The sequence below is a fragment of the Dipodomys merriami genome, unplaced genomic scaffold (assembly GCF_024711535.1).
Source record: "Dipodomys merriami isolate MVZ:Mamm:240054 unplaced genomic scaffold, mDipMer1.0.p SCAF_70, whole genome shotgun sequence".
NCBI lineage: Eukaryota > Metazoa > Chordata > Mammalia > Rodentia > Heteromyidae > Dipodomys > Dipodomys merriami.
In genome coordinates, this window is record NW_027206291.1 from 5523395 (window position 1) to 5543254 (window position 19860).

The window sequence follows — 19860 nt, forward strand, 5'->3', positions numbered from 1 at the left end:
GCAAGGGGGTTCTGGTCTGGAGGCTGGATCTGCCCACCCTCACAGCACACTCACCGCACACCCACTGGAGGGCGAGACTCAGAGGCCCTGAGCTGTGCCTGGAGGAAAGGGTGTGGGAGAAGGAGAACTGGGTCTTAGGCAGAGGTGTGCCTAGCCACCAGTTCCCAGGCCAGCTGGGATGACTGCACTGGCCTGCCACCGCCTCAGCTCTGCACTTGGAAGAAGGCAGCTTGGCCAGGGTACCTAGCATCTGTGTGCACATGGTGCCAGAGGACTGGTGAGCAGCTGCCAGAGACCACAGCCAGGGTCTGGTCCCCCAGAGGGAAATGCAATAGCCCAGGGTGGCCCTGGAGAAGGGATTCCCTAGTGGCCCAGAGCTGCCACTCCTACCCCTCAGGAAGGTAAGAGACAGGCACAAGAGGTGCATGTTTAAGCCCTCCAGATGGCAGGGTCTTGTAGCTTGTCAAGACCCGGGAAAATACACCAGCTATGATAAAGACAGGAGCCCTAAAATCTTAAACCTTTAATTTTTGTTTTCACGTCTTCTTTTTGTTTCCATAAGGAAAAGAGAACATAGCTCTGTCACCTGTACATTGGTCCGTGGCCCCTGGGCCGGGGCAGGGTCTGGGCCACCTGCCCACTGCTTGGGGGGCCTGGGCAACCAGAGGGTCCACATGCAGCCCCCAGGGCTGTGGCAGGGGACGAGTCCTGCAGCCACCTTATTGCTGAGGTCCTGGTGGGGCGGAGCAGGTCATGCGGTGCCGAGTCGGTGGACTAGGCACACTGGCTGGGCAGCTCCTGGGAGATGAAGCGGCGCAGGCGCTCTAGGTACTGGCTATAAAGCTCAATGTCGTTGTGTCCAGCACCCTCCACCCACAGTGGCTCCACAGCCTTGGGGCAGCGCTCATATAGCGCTAGCCCATGTGAGAAGTCGATCACCTCATCCTCCGTGCCGTGGATGATGAGCACAGGTGAAGTGATCTTGGACACCTTCTCGATGCTGTGGAAGGGAAGGGGCAGGACAGTCAGACTTTAGTGCCCTGCACCCAGCCCACCCCCACCTCCCAGCAACAGGCGCTCACTTGGGGAATGCATCGAAGCAGTAGGTCTTCTTGGTGTCCGGAAAGGCGACACGCATGCCTGACGTGAGCGGTGAGTGCAGAACCACGGCAGCACACTCATAGCGTGAAGCTAGGTCCACTGTGGGCACCGTACCAATGCTCTGCCCATACAGGATGATGCTATCTGGGCTGATGCCATACCTGGTGGTAGCCAGGACAGAGTCAACAAGCTCAGCAGGCTCCAGGCAGCTCCCAGGGCACACAAGGCTAGACCCAAGACCCACATATCCTTCCCCCCACCCCCTCTGCCCCACAGAGGGGGATAGGGTGCTGGTTTCTCTGACTACTGGGATCACAGGACCCAGAGAGAACTGCTAGTGAAGGGACTGCAGGGCAGGGTCCCTGCTCCTAGTCACCCCACCTCCTCTCTCCTCTCTCCCCACACCAAATCTACTTCAGCATTCTTCAGGGGACAGGCATGCTTCTTCAGGGCACCTCTTCCCTACCATCTCAGGGAGTGGAGAATTTAAGCAACTGTGTCCTGGCTATATCCACCTAGTTTGAAAGTCCACCAAGTTCCTTGTGCCCAATTCAAGGTTTGGTACAATTACTGACCACTGCAAGGCTGATGGCAGAAAGTGGATGCCATTGCCCTTTCCTCCCACCCTTCGTAACCGTTTCCAGGCACTAGGCACCTTTGCCAAGCCCAGCCACACTTTGGTGCCCCAGCCTTTCCTTACCCTAGCAGGTCACTGCAGCCTGCCTGCCTTGGCTGGGATCACCCAGCACTTCACTGACTCCATCTCCCATCTAGGCCTGTTCCTAACCAGCAGACACACCCACTTTGCCACTCTGCCTGTGCTGGGCAGTCTGACTCCATCACCTTGTCCATCCAGTCCTAGTCCAGACCCAGATGTCCTGGGTCCCAGTTCTGCCTCAACCTCCCTGGTTTCTTGGCCACTGTAGCCACCACTGTGTTGGGCACAAACCCAGCCCTGTCACCATCCAAAGCAAGCACTCCAACTGCCATAGCTTTGTCCCAGCCTCTAACCTCCCCCAACTCACAGCTGTGAGGCCAAGGGGAAAAGTCCCTGGAGGACAGCTGAGTCCACAGTGAGTGTGATTTCCATGCTACAAGCAGTGGGCACACAAAGGGGCCAAGAAAACTGAGGGCATGTACTCCAGCACCACAGGTGGAGAAGCTCAGACAGTTCCTCAGTGCCAGAGTGGAGCCAGGAGACCCACTCCCAGACTTGCACCAGGAGTGCTAGGTATATCACCAGGGCAACCAGGGCAGCAGACTTCTCAGAGCTGCATCTGAGTCCTGTGGGAGGTGAGCCAGGAGGGCAGAAGGACCAAGGCAGGCACCTCTGAGCGGGCACGAGGCCACAGGTAGGTCATTCTCATCCCACAGCAGCAATGACACTGCACCATGCTCTGTGGACACTAGGGATAGGATCTGCATCAATGAGCCAGCATGAGAGCAGTATGGGGGACAGCTACGATCTAGGTACCAGGAAGGCAGGATCTGAGCAAATCAGCCACAGGAGAAATCTAGAGTTGAGACCAGCCCTGACCTCAGGTTTAAGTTGGGGCCCATATCTGTTAACCCAGGCATCAAGCTACAGAAAACCCTCCAGCCCAACCTGCCCACTGCTCTACAGTCATGCATATCTTTCTGCCAGCCTTCAAGCCAGGTGGAGAAATCTCACCACCCTGTGGACAGACCCAAGAACCCAGGAGAGCTGCTCACCCTCTTCTAAGGATCCTTGTAAGAGATGTGCCTCCATTCTATGTGGCACTTCTCTCCAGGAAAGCAATCACTTCCCTGAGGAACACCCAGACAGGGTGATCCCATCCGCCTGGGACCCTCACCTGGTACGCAGTGCTTGCCAGGCAGCATCTATGTCTGCATAGAGATTCTTCTCAGAGGGCCGGCCTGAGCTCACACCGTAGCCGGAGTAGTCATAGGAGAAGACATTACAGCTGATGCGGGTCCCCAGGCCAATGTAGAAGCTGCTCATCTGACCCAGATCCACTGCATTGCCATGAGAAAAGAGCACCGTGTACCTGGGGGACAAGTGAGGGCAGGGGCATAGTCCACAAGGACACCAACAATGCCTGTCACCTCCTCCTTCCAAAGAGGCCATGGAGCCAGTAAAGAGGTGAGGAAGGCTGTCCAGCTTCCCAGAAGAAAAGGCAAATAGCACTGGCTGAGGAAGAAGCCATCTGGGCCAGAAAGCCGAGTGGCAGGCCCTCCTACTGTGGTGGTCCTGTCTGAGAACACTGTGACCATCCTGGTGACCCTACCCAGTGAGCTCAGGGCTCTGTAACAGCCACTAACCACCTCCAGCCCCACTGGACAGCTGCTACTTCTAGTTTTCAAGTTCTCCTGGAGGGGCCTACATAGCCCCTGGGGCTCAGAATTGGGGCCACAATGCTTGGCTGGTAGGCCTACCAGTGTCCTGGAGCGCCAGAAGTCCCTTTGCCTCCAACAAATGAATAGGGAAAATCCTATTCACAGGAGGCTGTGGCCATCCTGTGAGACCTATAGCCAGCCAAGGACTTGTCCTTGGTCAGGCCAAGGGTAAATGTCAGGCTGGCCCTGCCCAATGAGATTCCTCCAACAGCACCAGCTTACCCTTTGGGCCCATCTGTGCAAGGCCCTGTTGTTCTGCCTCTGCTTGGGTCCAGAAAAAAACAAGAACAAGTGGCAAGGCTGCCACTATGGGGTTGGGCCACTGCATGTACCTAGCCTGCCTGCCCTAAGGGGCAAGAGGAGTCACCCCTGGGCCTCCATGTCCTCACCCACAAAAGGAGCTGAGGGGCCTCCCTAGAGATGGCTGCACATGGAAGGGGCACGATGTTTCAAAAGAGGGAGAACAGGACACTGCACCCATACTGGGATGACCTTCCCAACTCTGCTTTGACCCACTAGGCAGCCACATCCAACTGTGCCAAGTGTGCCCTGGGCCAGCACTGCTCCCACCCATCCCTACATCCTCTGCCTCTCACCTGGCACCGGGCACGCAGCGCACGTACATGCAGGAGATGCGGTTGCCACGGGCACTCTTGGTCAGGAAGACCTCAATGGTATCAAGCTCCCGCTGGCTGTACTGGAAGTCAGCACGCTCAGTCAGGTGGATCTTCCAGCGCCCTGGGGTGCCAGCGGAAGTCCGCAGGGACCCGGAGGGGGCAGCCCCAGCCCCACCAGGCCCTGGCTCAGGCTCAGGTACCAGCGAGTAGGTGGGCTCCGGTGGCAGGAAGGCGAGCTTGGCAGCGATGCGGCCAGGGCACGGTGGGCAGCAGAAGAGGCAGCAGAGTTCACTCACCGACAGGCCGTTCATGGCGGGTGCCAGGCCCCAAGCGGGGCCTCCTTTGGGAAGCCCACCAACAATGCCACCTGGCCTGGCTCAGCAGAGAAGATGCAGGGGTGCTCCGAGGAGGGGGCAGTGGGGAGGGTGCCTCCTGGGCTACTGCCCTAGACAAGAGCCCTGTTAGGAGGCTGCAGCCCAGCCCCATCGTGGTCCAAGAAAAGCCCCCAGGAGCCTCACAGCCACAGGTCTCCACGTTGTGCAGTGGGTAACCCTGCAGGAGACACCAAGATGTAGGTTCCTTCTAGGAGGCTGGGGCCCCACTTTATGCAGATAGGAAGGTGTGTCCCAAATCCTGTGGATTCTTGATCCTCTTGGCCTTTCCCCACAACTTTATCTCATCCTTCTGGTCTGGCCCAACCCCATCCCCTGGAGAGAAGGGGCTATCGACATCTGTCAGCATGTATGGCTTACAGGGAATGCTGGCCATCAGATCCCTGCCCCACTCCAGCCTCACCATCCATCAGTCTCTGCTGTGGATTCAGGGAGGCTTTGTTCCCCTTGGCCTCTTCCACACTGCTGCCCAGTCCCTTCCCCAGGCCCAGCTCTAGGCAAGGATTCATTGGCCTCCACCAAGTGGCAGAGGCAGGCACAAGTCTCAGACTGAAGGGACCCAAGTGCCCACTGGATCTCATCCCACTGTGGCACTGCGCCTGATCACAGGCCCTTGGTATCCAGAGACAGAGGAGCCCAGCAGAGGAAACAACAAACAACAGCTCTGGGAACAAAGACAGGATACAACTCAGACTCTGAAGGCCCCACTGAACAAAGACAATAGTTCTTCCCTGTGCTTGAGGCCAGGCAGAATTGCAGGTGCAGGTCAAGGGGACCGGGGGCTCTATCCATGACCTTGGGCCAGTCACTGGCCCTTCCTGGCCATTTCCTCACCTGCCTCATAGGGGAGTACATGAGAGGAGGACAGTGAAATGGTAGACAAGAGACCTGGCTCAGAGCTACAAGACAACATGAAACATGTCAAACTGACAAGAACTGAGTGGCCAAGGCAACTTCCATCAAGTGCAGAGCTGCTAAACACATAGGAAGAAACAGTTCCATAAAGATCTACTCGCTGATGATGCTTTCCCTCCCAGACTGGAAAGAGGGCAAGAGATGCTCACAGCTCCACATCAGCCACAGAACACCTCATACACACTGGATTCTGGGTCACAGCATTTGAAAACTACTAGACATGGGTCAGGCAGATGGGGACACATGTGGGTACGTACACAAGGAGCTGTAGACCCATGGACACAGCTCAGGGGCTCAGAAACACCTAATCCCTGTAGATCTGAGATGTGGGGTCAGGGGCTGGAGACAGTCAGACCCAAGGAGACAGAGGGAGCAGAACTGTGAAAGCCAGGGCAGATACAAGGAAGGCAACAAGGAATCCCACTTTGAGGTAGAATGTAAATCTTATGTTCAAGCACTTTTCTTATGGGAGTCTATCAGACTAGTTCTCAAAAAGAATTATTTTCCCCTCCACAGGAAACACTAGGAAATGCTTAGGGACACTTGGGATTGTTATGACTGGGGAGCTTGTGGTATGGAGTGGGTGAAGTCAGTGACCATCAGGCAACACTCATGTATGCAGGTGAGCTTGGAGGAGTTGACAGTCTAGAAGGTAGGCCTGGCTGAGAGACAGGAAACAGGAAAGAGGCCTCTGGGCCTCCCAAAACTAAACACATGAATGTAGTCAGGCTCTGGTGGCTCACGCCTATAACCCTAGCTATTCAGGAAGCTGAGATCTGAGGATCATGGTTCAAAGCTAGCCTGAGCAGGAAAGTCCCAGACTTTTTTTTTTGTTTTGGTCGGTCATGGGGCTTGAACTCTGGGCTTGGGCGCTGTCTTGCTCTACAGCTTGAGCCACAGCACCACTTCCGGTTTTCCTAGTGGTTTACTGGAGGTAAGAGTCTCATGGACTTTCCTGCCGGGGCTGGCTTTGAACCAAGATCCTCAGATCTCAGCCTCCGGAGTAGCCAGGATTACAGGTGTGAGCCACCAGCTTCCCTGAGACTCTTTTTTTTTTTTTTTAGTCTACCAATCAATACCATTTAGTATACACAGCCAAGATTCCCTGAGACTCTTATCTCCAATAAACTACTCAGAAAACCTGGAAGTAGCACTGTGGCTCTAGTGGTAGAGCGCTCACCTTGAGCTGAAGAGTGAAGGGTCAGCGCCCAGGGCCAGAGTTCAAGCCCCACGACCGACAAAAAACAAATAAACAAAAACATGAGTGTAATTTTTTTTTTGGTCGGTTGTGGGGCTTGAACTCTGGGTCTGGACGCTATCCCTGAGCTGTTCAGCTTAAGACCAGCGCTCTACCACTTGAGCCACAGCACCACTTCTGGTTGTCTGAGTGGTTTATTGGAGATAAGAGTCTTGCAGACTTTCCTGCTCGGGCTGGCTTTGAACCGCAATCCTCAGATCTTAGCCCCCTGAGTAGCTAAGATTACAGACGTGAGCCACCAGCGCCCGGCTATAATTTTTTTTTTTTTAAACACAGTCCTGGGGCTTGAACTCAGGACCTGGGTACTGTCCCTGAGCTTCTTTTGCTCAAAGCTAGTGCTCTCCCACTTAAGCCACAGAGCCCCTTCTGGCTTTTTCTGTTTATGTGGTATTGAGGAATCAAACCCAGAGCTTCATGCTAGGCAAACACTCTAAGCACTCTAAGCCACATTCCTAGCCTCTTTCTTTTTTTCTTTTCTAAAAGTTTATTTTTTTCAGTGTCAATACTGGATCTTGAACTCAGGACCTGGGCATTTTGTGCTGAGAGCTAGTACTCCACCACTTGAGCCAGAGTTCCACTTCCAGCCTTTTGGTAGTTAATTGGAGATAACAATTTCACAGGCTTTTCTGCTTGGGCAGAAAAGGCTTAGAACTATGATCCACAGCGATCCTCAGATCTTAGCCTCCTGAGTAGCTAGGCTTATAGGCATGAGATGCTGTTGCTCAGTGTTAACTCTTCCTTCCTTCCTTCCTTCCTTCCTTCCTTCCTTCCTTCCTTCCTTCTCTCTCTCTCTCTCTCTCTGGCCAGTCCTAGGGCTTGACCTCAGCCTGGATGCTGTCCCTGAGCTTCTTTTGCTCAAGGCTAGCCCTCTACAGCTGGGGCCCCAGAGCCACTTCAGGCTTGAGTAATTTATTAGAGATAAAGAGTCTCAAAGTCACAGCAGCTGGGCACCGGTGGCTCACGCCTGTAATCCTAGCTACTAAGGAGGCAGAGATCTGAGGATCACGGTTCAAAGCCAACCTGGGCAAGAAACTCTGTGAGACTCTTATCTCCAATAAACCACCAGAAAACCAGAAGTGGTGCTGTGGCTCAAGTGTTAGAGCGCTAGCCTTGAGCTGAATAGCTGAAGGGCAGTGCACAGGCTCAGAGTTCAAACCTCAGGACTGAAAGGGGGATGGGAGGTGGGGGAAGAGTCTCAACAGACTTTCCTGCCTGGGTTGGACCAGGATCCTCAGATCCCAGCCTCCTGAGTAGTTAGGATTTTAGGCATGAGCCACAGGTACCTGGCAAGTATCAACTCTTAACACTAACTTCCACCCTCTTGGTTCAGTTCCATAAATCCCTAGGCTTGCTGACTGTTTCCCACCATTCCCACCTGGTTTCCACCTCCATTTCTGTACTTCTCAGCTTTTTGTTTCATTATTTTAAATTTCATTTATTTACTTATTTAATTTATGTTTATATGGTCTTGAAGAATCAAACCCAGGGTCTCATGCATGCTAGGCAAGCACTCTGCCACTAAGCCACATTCCCAGCCTCTCAGCTCTCTTTAGTCTTCTCTTTATCAGCATAACCTCACTTCAGCCCATTCTCCACAGCTGCCCACAGCACAAACCTCATCATACTACCTCTCTTTTTGGGTACTCTGTAGCCTCTCACTACTCTCAAGAAGATCATATCTCCTCCAGTCTCCAGTGGCTCAATACCTGTAACCCTAGCTATTTAGCATCCGAGGATCATGGTTCAAAGCCAACTCTGACAGAAAAGTACAGGAGAAGCTGGGTGCCAGTGGCTCATACCTATAATCCTAGCTAATCAGGAGGCTGTTATCTGAGGATTGCCAACTCACGCGGGAAAAGTCCATGAGACTCTTACCTCCAATAAAATACTCTGAAAAAGGCGGAAGTGAAGCTGTGGCTCAAGTGGAGAGCACTAGCCTTGAGCAAAGAAGCTCAGGAACAGAGCCCAGACCCAGAGTTCAAGCCATAGGACCAGCGCAAAAAAAAAAGTCCACAAGACTCCAATTAACCACTCTCCAATTAACCAGCAAAACACCAGAAGTAGAGCAGTGGCCCCAGTGGTAGAACAACAACAGCCTTGAGTCAAAAAGCTGTGAGAACCAGGCGCCGATGGCTCACGCCTGTAATCCTAGCTATTCAGGAGGCTGAGATCTGAGGATCATGGTTCAAAACCAGCCCAAGCAGGAAAGTCCATGAGATTTTTATCTCCAATAAACCACTCAAAAACCCAGAAGTGTCACGATGGCTCAAGTGGTAGAGCACTAGCCCTTGGGCTGAAGAGCTGAGGGACAGAGCCCAGGTCCAGAGTTCAAGCCCCACGACAGATAAAAGGAAAAAAAAAAAAAAAAAAGCTATGAAACATGGGACAGTGCCTAGTCACTGAGTTCAAGCCCCAGTACTACCAAAAAGAAAAGAAAAAGATCGCTAGGTGCCAGTGGTTCACACCTGTAATCCTACCTACTCAGGAGGCTGAGATCTCAGAATCTCAGTTCAAAGCTAAACCTGGCAGAAAAGTCCCTGTGAGACCCTTATCTCCAATTAACCACTCAAAAACTGGAAGTGGTTGAGTAAAATGTTCAGGGACAGCACCCAGGCCCTGAGTTCAAGCCCCACAACCAACAACAGGAAGGAAAGAAGGGAGGGAGGGAAGGAGGGAGGGAAGGGAAGGAAGGAAGGAAGGAAGGAAGGAAGGAAGGAAGGAAGGAAGGAAGGAAGGAAGGAAGGAAAGGGAAGGAAAAAAAGAAAACAAAAGAAAAAGATCACATCCTGCTAGACTTAAATCCAGTTCATACAAGCTCTGGGTCTCACTCATCTTGTACTAGACCCCCTCCTACCTCAAGGCTTCAGTTTCCTGTTAGCCACACAGAAATCAACTCAGAACAACCAGCACACAGAACAGCCACTCCCAGCCTCACTGATCTGCTCAATGGTCCAATCCTAGGTCCAGTGTGCCTGTTTACTCTGCATTCTGTTAGGCTAACCCTAAACATGAGCAAATAATTCTAGATTCATCTCCACAGCATTGGTTGCCAACTCCCATGTCCAAACAGATCCTTGCCCCTCAACTACAACCACCAAGCAGGTGGTTGCAGCAATTTGTTGAACAGCAAGAGAAAAGGGAAAGCCTTTTGGGTGTGTAACTTTGAAAGGGAGGGGTCCTGGTGTCTTCTTAGGGGACCACAGACATCTGAGATTTCTTACATCCCATTAAAGAGTCAAACTGGGCAGTGCCCCAGAACCCTCACTTACTGGACACCCAACCCCTGGTGCCCACCAGCACATAACTGGGCATCCTTTCAGCCAGGCCCCACATCACCACTGGCATTCAGAGGACCAACAAGCAATCAGGCAACTTTAACACTAAGACGACCTACATATGCAGGGCTGTGATGGCACCTCACTCAGCCAGCCAGTGAGGAAGCTTCCTGGAGGAAGGCACAGGCAGAAGGATGAAAAGGAGTGGCTAGGTGCGAAGAACGGACAGGCGGAAGAATAAGGGCTAAACCCAGAAGTGGCAGATAATTCCAAGACCTGCAGGCTCCTGACTAGGGAACGCGGTGGCACAAAAAGTAAGAGAGAGGTCCCAGAAGAAACCAGGGTCTGTTTCAGCAGCACCCCTGAGCGCGGCTGCTGTCAGTACTTCATCCTGGGCCAAACAGCTATGGAGGAGTTCTGAACCCAGATGGAAGCCTAGGTGAAAGGCTATGGAGTGAACTCTAGCTGCACCTAGAGAAACAGATTGGATCTGGAGGCTCGAGAGCAGATTCGCCGGGTACCAGCCCACAGGAAGAGCCTGGCAAGGGGCACAAGATGCCGAAGAGGGCTGGAAGAAGGAGACCGGCTATCAGGATGGGTGACAAACAGTCTGCGGCTCGGCCGGGACAACTCCTCCAAGCCAGGGCCACGTCCCCAAAAGGAGAGAAGGTCGCCTCACAGCGAGGGCTGGGAGGCGGAGGCCAAGGCTTGGCTGCAGGTCGCGACGCGTCCTAGTCCTCAGTGCGGGGACGTCGGGCAAGACCCGCGGCCTTCCCGGGAATGCGTGGATTTTAGGGACATCCAGCCCAGCTGCGCCAGCCGCGCGACCGGGCATGGTTTCCCAAACGGCCAGGCCCACACCTACGCCGCCCTGCCCGCCACTCACCACCCGGGCCCGCGCTCCCCGGCCCCGGGACCACGCTCCATGGCTCCCAGAGACCCGCCGGTGCGTCCGTCGGCCCCGCGGCGCAAAGGCCCAGCCTTCTGCGCCGCCGCCACCGCCGCCGCTAACCTGCGGGCGGAAATCAGCCTCGCTCTACAACCGCCCCGGAAGTGACGCGCGAGATGCGCGAGAAGCCAGGCGCGCTGGACACTCCGAAAGTGGGAACTGGGATGGGGGCGGGACTTGTTGGGGGCGTGGTCTGGCGCGATGGGTGGAGTCTGCCCTCGGAGGTCATTTATTCTTACTTCTTTCACTAGTTCGGAAGCCGAACTCGATTGGAGGAGTGAGGAAGGGTTAGGTACTTCTACGAAAGAAAAAAAAATCTATGGGGAGTGAAAGCCTGGAGCCGGTGGTTCTCGCCTGTAATCTTAACTACTCTGGAGGCCGAAATCTGAGGATCTCAGTTTGAAGCCAGCCTGGGTAGGAAAGTTCTTGTCCAATAAACTACCAAAAAAGTCGGAAGTGGAACCGTGATTCAAGTCGTAGAGCGCTAGCCTTCAGGAAAAGAACTTTCTGAACAGCACCCAGACCCTGACTGAATTCAATTCCCAGTAAGGACACCAAAAAGAAGAGGAGGAGGGGAAGAAGGAAAAGAGGAGGAAGAGGAGGAAGAGGGGGAGGGGAAGAGGAGAAGAGAAGAAGAGAAGATTAGTATTCTTTTGGGAGGCCTAATCAGGAAAGTCAGCATTTGCTGGTCAATTGGAGATGAGAATCTCACTTTTCTACTTGGATTGGCTTCAAATTTTGATTCTCAGATTCCTGAGTAGCTAGAAATATAGGTGTGAGCCATAAGCACACAACTGTGTTTTATTTTTCAAATAGCATTTCATGTTTTTGCCAGAGCTAAACTAAAACAGATTCTCCATACTCCCAACTTGTGAGTAGTGGGAATTACAGTTGTAAACCACCACACCCAGCCTCACTCTATTCATTTTACCTTGCAATCCTTCACCACAACCATTTTATTGATTTTTTTAATTTATTGTCCCTTTCTCCTGACTTTTAACTAGATCATCCTCCCAGGGCAAGGACCATATATTCGTCACCACGGTGTCCTCAACTGTTCTCCATGCTGCCAGATGACTCAATGGATGAATTAGCACAAAGAATGAGGATAATTCCCAAAGCTGTGATAGATCTTACAAAGATGGAAGAAGGCCTCATGAGACTTTGAATAGGGACACTTTCGGTAAGGACACTATCTTTCTGTCTTAATTTTTGTTCATTTGGTGTGGGTATTTTGCTTTTTTTTTTTTTTTTTTTTTTTTGCCAGTTCTGGGGCTTAAACTAAGGGCCTGGACATTCTCCCTGAGCTTTATTTGCTCAAGGCTGGCACTCTACCATTTGAGCTACAAATATACTTCCATCTTATTTTGATGGTTAACTAGAGATGAGTTGCATTGAGCCAGATGCCAGTAGCTCACGCATGTAATCCTAGCTACTCAGGAGGCTAAGATCTGAGGATTGCAGTTCAAAGCCAGAGCAGGCAGCAAAGCCCATGAGACTGTTATCTCCAATGAACCATCAGAAAACTGGGAGTGGCACTGTGGCTCAAGTGGTAGGGCGCTTGCCTTGAGCTGAAGAGCTGAGGGACAGTGCCCAGGTCCAGAGTTCAAGCCCCCATGATGGGGGGAGGGGAGGGGGGGAGAGTCTCATCTCATGGACTTTCCTGCCAGGGCTGGGTTGTTTTTTTGTTTTCTATTTTTTGTTTTTGGGGATTTTTTTGTTGGTCATGGGACTTGAACTCTGGGCCTGGGCACTGTCCCTCATCTCTTCAGCTCAAGTCTAGCACTCTACCACTTTGAGCCACAGCGCCACATCTAGTTTTCCAGTGCTTCACTAGATTAGGAGTCTCATGGGCTTTCCTTCCTGAGCTGGATTTGAACTGTGATCCCCAGACCTCAGCCTCCTTAGTAGCTAGGATGACACGTGTGAGCTACCTGCGCCTGGCTAGGTCTGGTTTTGAACCACAATCCTCAGATCTCAGCTTTCTGAGTAGCCAGGATTACAGGCGAGCCACCTGTTTCCTGCCTTATGTGTGTATGCATGCATGCTGCCAATACCAGGGTTTGAACTCAATCCCTCACACTCTTACTTGCTGTGCTTACTTGCTGCTGCTGGAGCCACACTGCCAGTCTGGCTTTGATGGTTAGAGATATAGTAACCAAGTATGTTCCTGAACCTGATAAGCTTATTTTAGCCTTCCCATAGTTGCTAGTGTTATAACGTGAATTATGTCAGAAGCCACATGTTGGGAAATGGAATATTGAAGTCTTTATTACACAGTTTGCAGGCCACAGACAGCCAGTTGTTACAAAGGACTGCAGCCCTCAAATACATATAAAACAGTTAGGAAACAGGCCAGAGAGGAAAGAAAGAACAAAAACAATTCCAATAAACCAATTCAGCTCCAGTGGAGAGCTAAATTGGGATGCCATAATGACTGGAGACAAGCCAGGAAAGGACACAGGGCAGGATCATGGAGACACGTGGCATGGCAGCTTCCTGCCCATGCTATTCCATACCTAAATTAGGTCTGCTCATGGGGTAGGGTCACAGGACACTTCCAGTCCCAGGCACTGAAGTGACAGGTTTAGCAACCAATCATTTTTTTCCCCAGGCAGACCTAACAGAACCCTAGTTCAAGCTTCCTATTAACTGGATGACAATATAGTTATAAGTGGTAGTTCATGCCTATGATCCCCTGTAGTCCCTAGTTACTCAGGAGGCAGAAATATGAAGAATTGTAGTTTGAGGCTAATCAGAACAAAAAGTTAGCAAGACCCCATCTCAATACATAAGCTAGGCATGGTGGTTCATATCCTTGACATCCCAGCCATATGAGAGCTATTGATAGGAAGATCAAAGTCCAAGTCTAGTCCCCGGGCAGAACTTTAGACCCTATCCAAAAAACATAACTAAAGCAAAAATGAAAAGACTGGAGATGTTTTTCAGGCAGTTGAACACCTGCCTTGCAAGTATCTTGAGCTCAAATCACAGAAACAACTGGTCATCCCCACCAAAAAAAAAAAAAAGCGAGGGCTGAGAAGTTGGCTCAGTGGTAGAGCACTTGCCTTGCATGCCTGAGGTTCGATTCCTCAGCACCACATAAGCAAAAAGAAAAAAAGCCGGAAGTGGCACTGTGGCTCCAGTGGTAGAGCGTTAGCCTTGAGCTGAAGAGCTGAGGGACAGCGCCCAGGCCCAGAGTTCAGGCCCCATGACCAGACCAGACCCCCCCCACAAAAAAAAAAAGCAGGGGAGAAAGTTTATTTTTAGGGAGCTACCTTCTACTAAGGGACTTTCAGGACCTGGCTGTTTCTGCTTCCGTGCATTCTGTCCAGATGGGGTTCTTCCTATGTAATACAGATGTAGATAAGCATCCCCAGAATTCAGATCTGCCCACTTCTGCCAGGGTGGTATCATGAGCTGCCACACAGCCCCACCATTCTTTTTTTTTTAATTTTTAATTTTTGCCAGTCCTGAAGCTTGAACTCGGGGCCTGGGCACTGTCCCTGAGCTTCTTTTGCTCAAGGCTAGCACTTGAACCCCAGCACCACTTCCAGCTTTTTCTGTTTCTATGGGTACTAAGGAATTGAACCTAAGGCTTCATGCATGCTAGGCAAGCACTCTACCACTAAGCCCCATTTCCCAGCCCCTCCTGTCCACTCTGGAAGGTGGGAGGCTTTTCTTGGAAGACACTGTGCATTAAAGAATTGATGTCTGTGGGGGCTGGGGGTTTAGCGCAGCAGAAGGGCGCCTGCCCAGCGCACACAAGGCCCTGGGTTCGGTCCTCAGCCCTGGAGGGAAAAAAAAAAGAATTGGGGGGGCCACGGGGAGGCTTGGGGGGGGAGGATGGGAAGGGATGGGAAAGGGAAACAAAGGAGGAGGCTACAATGCTTGATAAGAAATGTACTCATGCCGGGCACTGGTGGCTCACGCCTGTAATCCTAGCTACTCAGGAGGCTGAGATCTGAGGATCACGGTTCAAAGCCAGCCCCGGCAAGAAAGACCGTGAGACTCCTATCTCCAATAAACCACCAGAAAACCGGAAGTGGCGCTGTAGCTCAAGTGGTAGAGCGCTCACCTTGAGCTGAAGAGCTGAGGGACAGCGTCCAGGCCCAGAGTTCAAGCCCCATGACCGACAAAAAAAAAAAAAAAAAAAGAAAAGAAATGTACTCATTATCTTGACCATGTAATTGTAACCCCTCTGTACAGTATTTTCACAATAAAAAAAATAAAAAATAAAAAATAAATAAAAATTTAAAAAAAGAATTGATGTCTGGGGTTGGGAATGGGGTTTAGTGGTAAAGTGCTTACCTAGCATGCATGAAACCCTGACTTTGATTCCTCAGTAGCACATAAACAGAAGAAGCTGGAAGTGGCACTGTGGCTCAGTTAGTAGAGCACTAGCCTTGAGCACAGAGTGGCTCAGGGACAATGCCCAGGACCTGAGTTTAAAACCCAGGACTGACTGGCAAAAGAAGAAGAAGAATTAGAAGAAGAAGAATTAGAAGAAGAAGAAGAAGAAGAAGAAGAAGAAGAAGAAGAAGAGGAGGAGGAGGAGGAGGAGGAGGAGGAGGAGGAGGAGGAGGAGGAGGAGGAGGAGGAGGAAGAGGAGGAGGAGGAGGAGGAGAAGAAGATTTGATTATTTCAAGGAGAGGGAGAGGGAGGGGAAAGGGAAGGGAGAAAAGAGAGATAGGTAGAGGAAGGAAAGAAAAGAAAGAAAGGAAGAGAGGAGACAGGAGAGAGAGGGATGAGAGAGGAGAAAGGAGGGAGAGGGAAGAGAAGAGGGGGAGAGGAGAAAGAGAGAGGAGAGAGGAGGGAGTAAGGAGACAAGAAGAAACTCAGAGACAGTGGCCAGACCTTGAGTTCAAGTCCCAGGGCTGGCCAAAAAAAAAAAGAGGAAAGGAGAGAATGGAGAAGGAAGAGAGAAGAAAAGGAGAAAGGAGAGAGAGAGAGAGAGACCTGGTCAGGAAGTAGGTTCCTGCTGACCAGGAAGGAAGTGGGGGACATCTTAAAATAGAACCAGAGCCCAGCAGAATAGAGGTGGGAGCAGGGAAGGCTATGAATCAGATGGAATATAGGAGGTCCAGAGGACTCCCCCAGACCCCAGCCCCAGACCTAGCCCCTCTCCTATCTACACAGGCAGACACTGACCCACCACTCTCTCTCCTTCCCCCCATCAAATACTGGGTTCCGAAGTAAAGATGGAAAAGGGCAGGCCAGGCCTGGATCTAGCTCCTGTGTGGCAGCAGACATGGTTCCTGGTTTATAGGTCAGGTGTGCCTTTCACATGGGAACACCACAGGTGTGCTTGCACAAACCTAGACAGTGTGCAGTAACAACTGCACATGACCTCTGGCTGGGTGTGGCTCAGGGGCAGAGTGCTTGCTTAGGATGCCCAGCACAGCAAGAAAAAGATCAAGGAGGATTATACTCTCTAATAATGATTAAAAAGTATAGGGCTGGGCTGGGCTGGGAATGTGACTTAGAGGTAGAGTGCTTGCCTAGCATGCATGAAGCCTTGGGTTTGATTCCTCAGTGCCACATAAACAGAAAAAGCTGTGGCTCAAGTAGTGGTAGAGTGCTAGCCTTGAGTACAAAGAGGCTCAGGGACAATGCCCGGGCCCTGAGTTCAAGCCCCAGGACTGGCAAAAATACATACATACATACATACATTTTTTTTTTTTTTTGGTCCAGTCGTGGGGCCTGAACTCTGGGCCTGGGCGCTGTCCCTCAGCTCTTCAGCTCAAGGCTAGCGCTCTACCACTTGAGTCACAGTGCCACTTCCGGGTTTTTTCTTCTTGCTTATGTGGTGCTGAGGAATCGAACCCAGGGCCTCATGCATGCAAGGTGAGCGCTCTACCACTGAGCCAACTTCCCAGCCCATACATACATTTTTTTAAACTATAGCATTTGTTAATGCTTTGTCCCTCTATTTGTTTCCCTACTTCCCCTTCCCCAAGACAGCTAAAAGAATAAACAAAATGGGGCTGGGAAGGTGGCTCAGTGGTAGTTAGGATTACAGGCATGAGCTACCAATGCCCTGCTTAAATTTGCTTTTTAAAAAGTAGAAAGTCGAGCCGGGCGCTAGTGGCTCACGCCTGTAATCCTAGATACTCAGGAGGCTGAGATTTGAGGATCCCGGTTCAAAGCCAGCCCAGGCAGGAGAGACCATGAGACTCCTATCTCCAATAAACCACCAGAAAACCGGAAGTGGCGCTGTAGCTCAAGTGGTAGAGCGCTCGCCTTGAGCTGAAGAGCTGAGGGACAGCGCCCAGGCCCAGAGTTCAAGCCCCATGACCGACCAAAAAAAAAAAAAAAAGTAGAAAGTCAGGGCTGGGAAAGTGGCTCAGTGGTAGAGTGCTTGCCTTGCATGCATGAGGCCCTGGGTTCCATTCCTCAGCACCACATAAGCAGAAAAAGCCAGAAGTGGCGCTGTGGCTCAAGTGGTAGCGCTAGCCTTGAGCTGAAGAGCTGAGGGACAGCACCCAGGCCCAGAGTTCAGGCCCCATGAGTGGCAAAAAAAAAAAAAAAAAAAGAATAAACAAGACAAAAAGATAAGAAGAAAACAAAAACCTCTTGTTTCCATTTCTTGGAGTTCATTTTGATAAATATTAATTTATATGATCAGAGGCACAGAGGCAATCACTCCTTTGTGCTTTCTCTCCTGAGAATATCCTCCTTTGGTCTCACTGTGTGTGACTATCTGGAGTCCTGTATAATTTACCATGTTCCAGTATATATTAGATCTAGCTTCTGCATAAGAGAGAAAACATGCAGTTTTTTTGTTTTTGTTTTTTGTCGGTCGTGAGGCTTGAACTCTGGGCCTGGGCGCTGTCCTTCAGCTCTTCAGCTCAAGGCGAGCGCTCTACCACTTGAGCTACAGTGCCACTTCTGGTTTTCTGGTGATTTATTGGAGATAGGAGTCTCATGGTCTCTCCTGCCTGGGCTGGCTTTGAACCACGCTCCTCAGATCTCAGCCTCCTGAGTATCTAGGATTACAGGCGTGAGCCACCAGCGCCCATCAAAACATGCAGTTTTACCTCTCTGAAGCTTGGCTTATGATATTTTCTTCTAGGTGCATCCATTTCCCTGCAAATGACATAATAGTCTTTCTAATGGCTATGTAAAATTCCTCTGTGTTTAGGTACTAAATTTTTTTGATCACTCCAAACATCTCTGATTAACCAGCAAAAAGCTGGAAGTAGAGTTATGGCTAAAGTGGTATAGTACCAGCCTTGACCTAAAGTTAAGCAAAAGCACAAGGCCCTGAGTTCAAACCCTAGTACAAGCATGTGAACATACATGTACGCATGTGTGTACACACACACACACACACACACACAACAAACAAATACAAATAAGAGCATGACTCAGTAGCCAAAAAATAATTTTAGTCACTAGGTAGTTAATCCACAGCTGTGAGACCTGCCTAGAGAACTGACTGTATAGGAGATTTAATTTAGAGCTGAACTATGCAATTAGGTGCTCAGTCCTTGATGCGCCCTCTGTGGAAGACAATTTGAGACAATTAGGGGGAGATGAAAAAATTCCAGCAGGCAGGCATGAGGTAGAACAGGCAAATTCCTCCTCCACTGGCTTCAGTTCTCTTAAGACCTTCCAGGAATTGCATGATTCCCAACCTCAGGGTGGAGGGCCTTTGTATTGTGGAATCCAGCCCCACACCCCAAGCAGGAATCTCTTCTGGGAATGCCCTCACCTGCTACCCAGAAGTAGGCTTCAAAAATCCAGCCAGCCAGCCAGGTAGAAAAAGTACAGATTTTGGTTTGGGAGATGGTGAAGTGTGGAGGGGTAGCTCTGGTAAAGTTCTTTCGTAATGCCAAGCCCTGGTGGCTCACACCTATAATCCTATAAACCAAAAATCCAGAACTGGAGATGTTCTCAAGTAGTAGAGAACTAGTGTTGAGCACAAAAGCTCAGAGACAGTGACCAGACTCTTGACTTTAAGAACCAGGACTGGCACAAAGATAAATAGATAGCCAGGTGCTAGTGGTTCACACCTGTAATCCTAGCTACTCAGGAGGCTGAAATCTAAGGATCATAGTTCAAAGCCAGCCCAGGCAGGAAACTCCATGAGACTCTATTCTCCAATTAACCACCAGAAAACTCTTAGAGCATCTCCCTAGAAAGTGCAAAACCCTCAGTTCAATCCCAGTGTTGCCAAAAGAAAAGAAACAAACAAAATAAAATAACCCAATGGGGACTGGGAAAGTGGCTTAGTAGTAGAGTGCTTGCCTACATGCATGAAGCCCTGGGTTCAATTCCTCCGTACTACATACACAGAAAAGGCCAGAGGCAGCACTGTGGCTCAAGTGGTAGAGTGCTAGCCTTGAGCAAAAGAAGCTCAGGGACCATGCCTGGCCCTGTGTTCAAGGCCCAGAGCTAGCAACAAAGAAACAAAAACAAAAAACCCAAGGAAGAATTGACTCTTGTCTTATTCTGCCAGGTCAAGCAAAGCACCAGGTGCAAGCTCACATACTTGTGCACAGGCAGGCCATTCTGATCGTAGCCCCCAGGAGACAATAGCTTCCACACTGCAGGTGAAGCATTCCACTGTGGCTCTGGCCAAGGACATGGCTCTTGGTCCCCAGGAGACCACAGCCTATTTTTTTATTTTCTGCTCCCTTGTTAAGACCCATATAAGCCAGACCTCAAATCCAGCTCCTCTAAGAACCTCCATACACTGGCAATAAACAGTCCTAGCCTGTTGATGATCCAGTCTGGCCTATTCCTTTTCTGTTCTCCATTTTCCTAACACCCAATATAGTTCACTGTGTTCCAAAAAAATATCCTCTTGGAGCTGAAGGGAAGGAAAGGCAGACAGATCCAGGATTGTCAGAAGACAATTTATTGGAAATTTAGTGACAAAAATGTTTTTTGTGGCAAGGCACAGGTGGTTCATGTTTGTAATCCTAGCTACTCAGGAGGCTGAGATCTGAGGATAGCAGTTCAAAGG

At 50.7% G+C, this 19860-nt stretch overlaps 2 protein-coding genes across 3 annotated transcripts in view; one reads left to right on the forward strand and one right to left on the reverse strand.

Moving 5' to 3' along the window:
- Window positions 1-508: 508 nt before the first annotated feature.
- Abhd17a (abhydrolase domain containing 17A, depalmitoylase) lies at window positions 509-10969 on the reverse strand. Its single transcript, XM_070008627.1, has 5 exons — window positions 10824-10969; window positions 4077-4649; window positions 2937-3131; window positions 1083-1262; window positions 509-1000 (listed from the first exon to the last, which is right to left on the reverse strand). The coding sequence occupies exons 2-5, from the start codon at window positions 4406-4408 to the stop codon at window positions 775-777; spliced, it is 933 nt and encodes a 310-aa protein (XP_069864728.1). The 5' UTR covers window positions 4409-4649; window positions 10824-10969; the 3' UTR covers window positions 509-774.
- Window positions 10970-11144: 175 nt separating this feature from the next.
- The window catches only part of Scamp4 (secretory carrier membrane protein 4), a 46086-nt gene continuing 37370 nt past the window's right edge, over window positions 11145-19860 (forward strand). The window contains exons 1-2 of one of the 2 annotated variants that reach the window (XM_070008639.1): window positions 11145-11431; window positions 11891-12069. The gene's annotated coding sequence lies outside the window, so the exon portion shown is untranslated. The remainder of the gene's footprint in view (window positions 11432-11890; window positions 12070-19860) is intronic. The other variant, XM_070008638.1, reaches the window with a different exon arrangement.

Bases quoted from the DNA above. Each gene is read 5' to 3' on its own strand.
- Abhd17a (XM_070008627.1), bottom strand. From the start codon at position 4,408: ATGAACGGCCTGTCGGTGAGTGAACTCTGCTGCCTCTTCTGCTGCCCA. The intron at 3,132-4,076 runs GTGAGAGGCAGA...CTTGTCCCCCAG, and splicing joins CGCTGCGTGCCCGGTGCCAG to GTACACGGTGCTCTTTTCTC. The intron at 1,263-2,936 runs GTGAGGGTCCCA...GGCTACCACCAG, and splicing joins TGGCAAGCACTGCGTACCAG to GTATGGCATCAGCCCAGATA.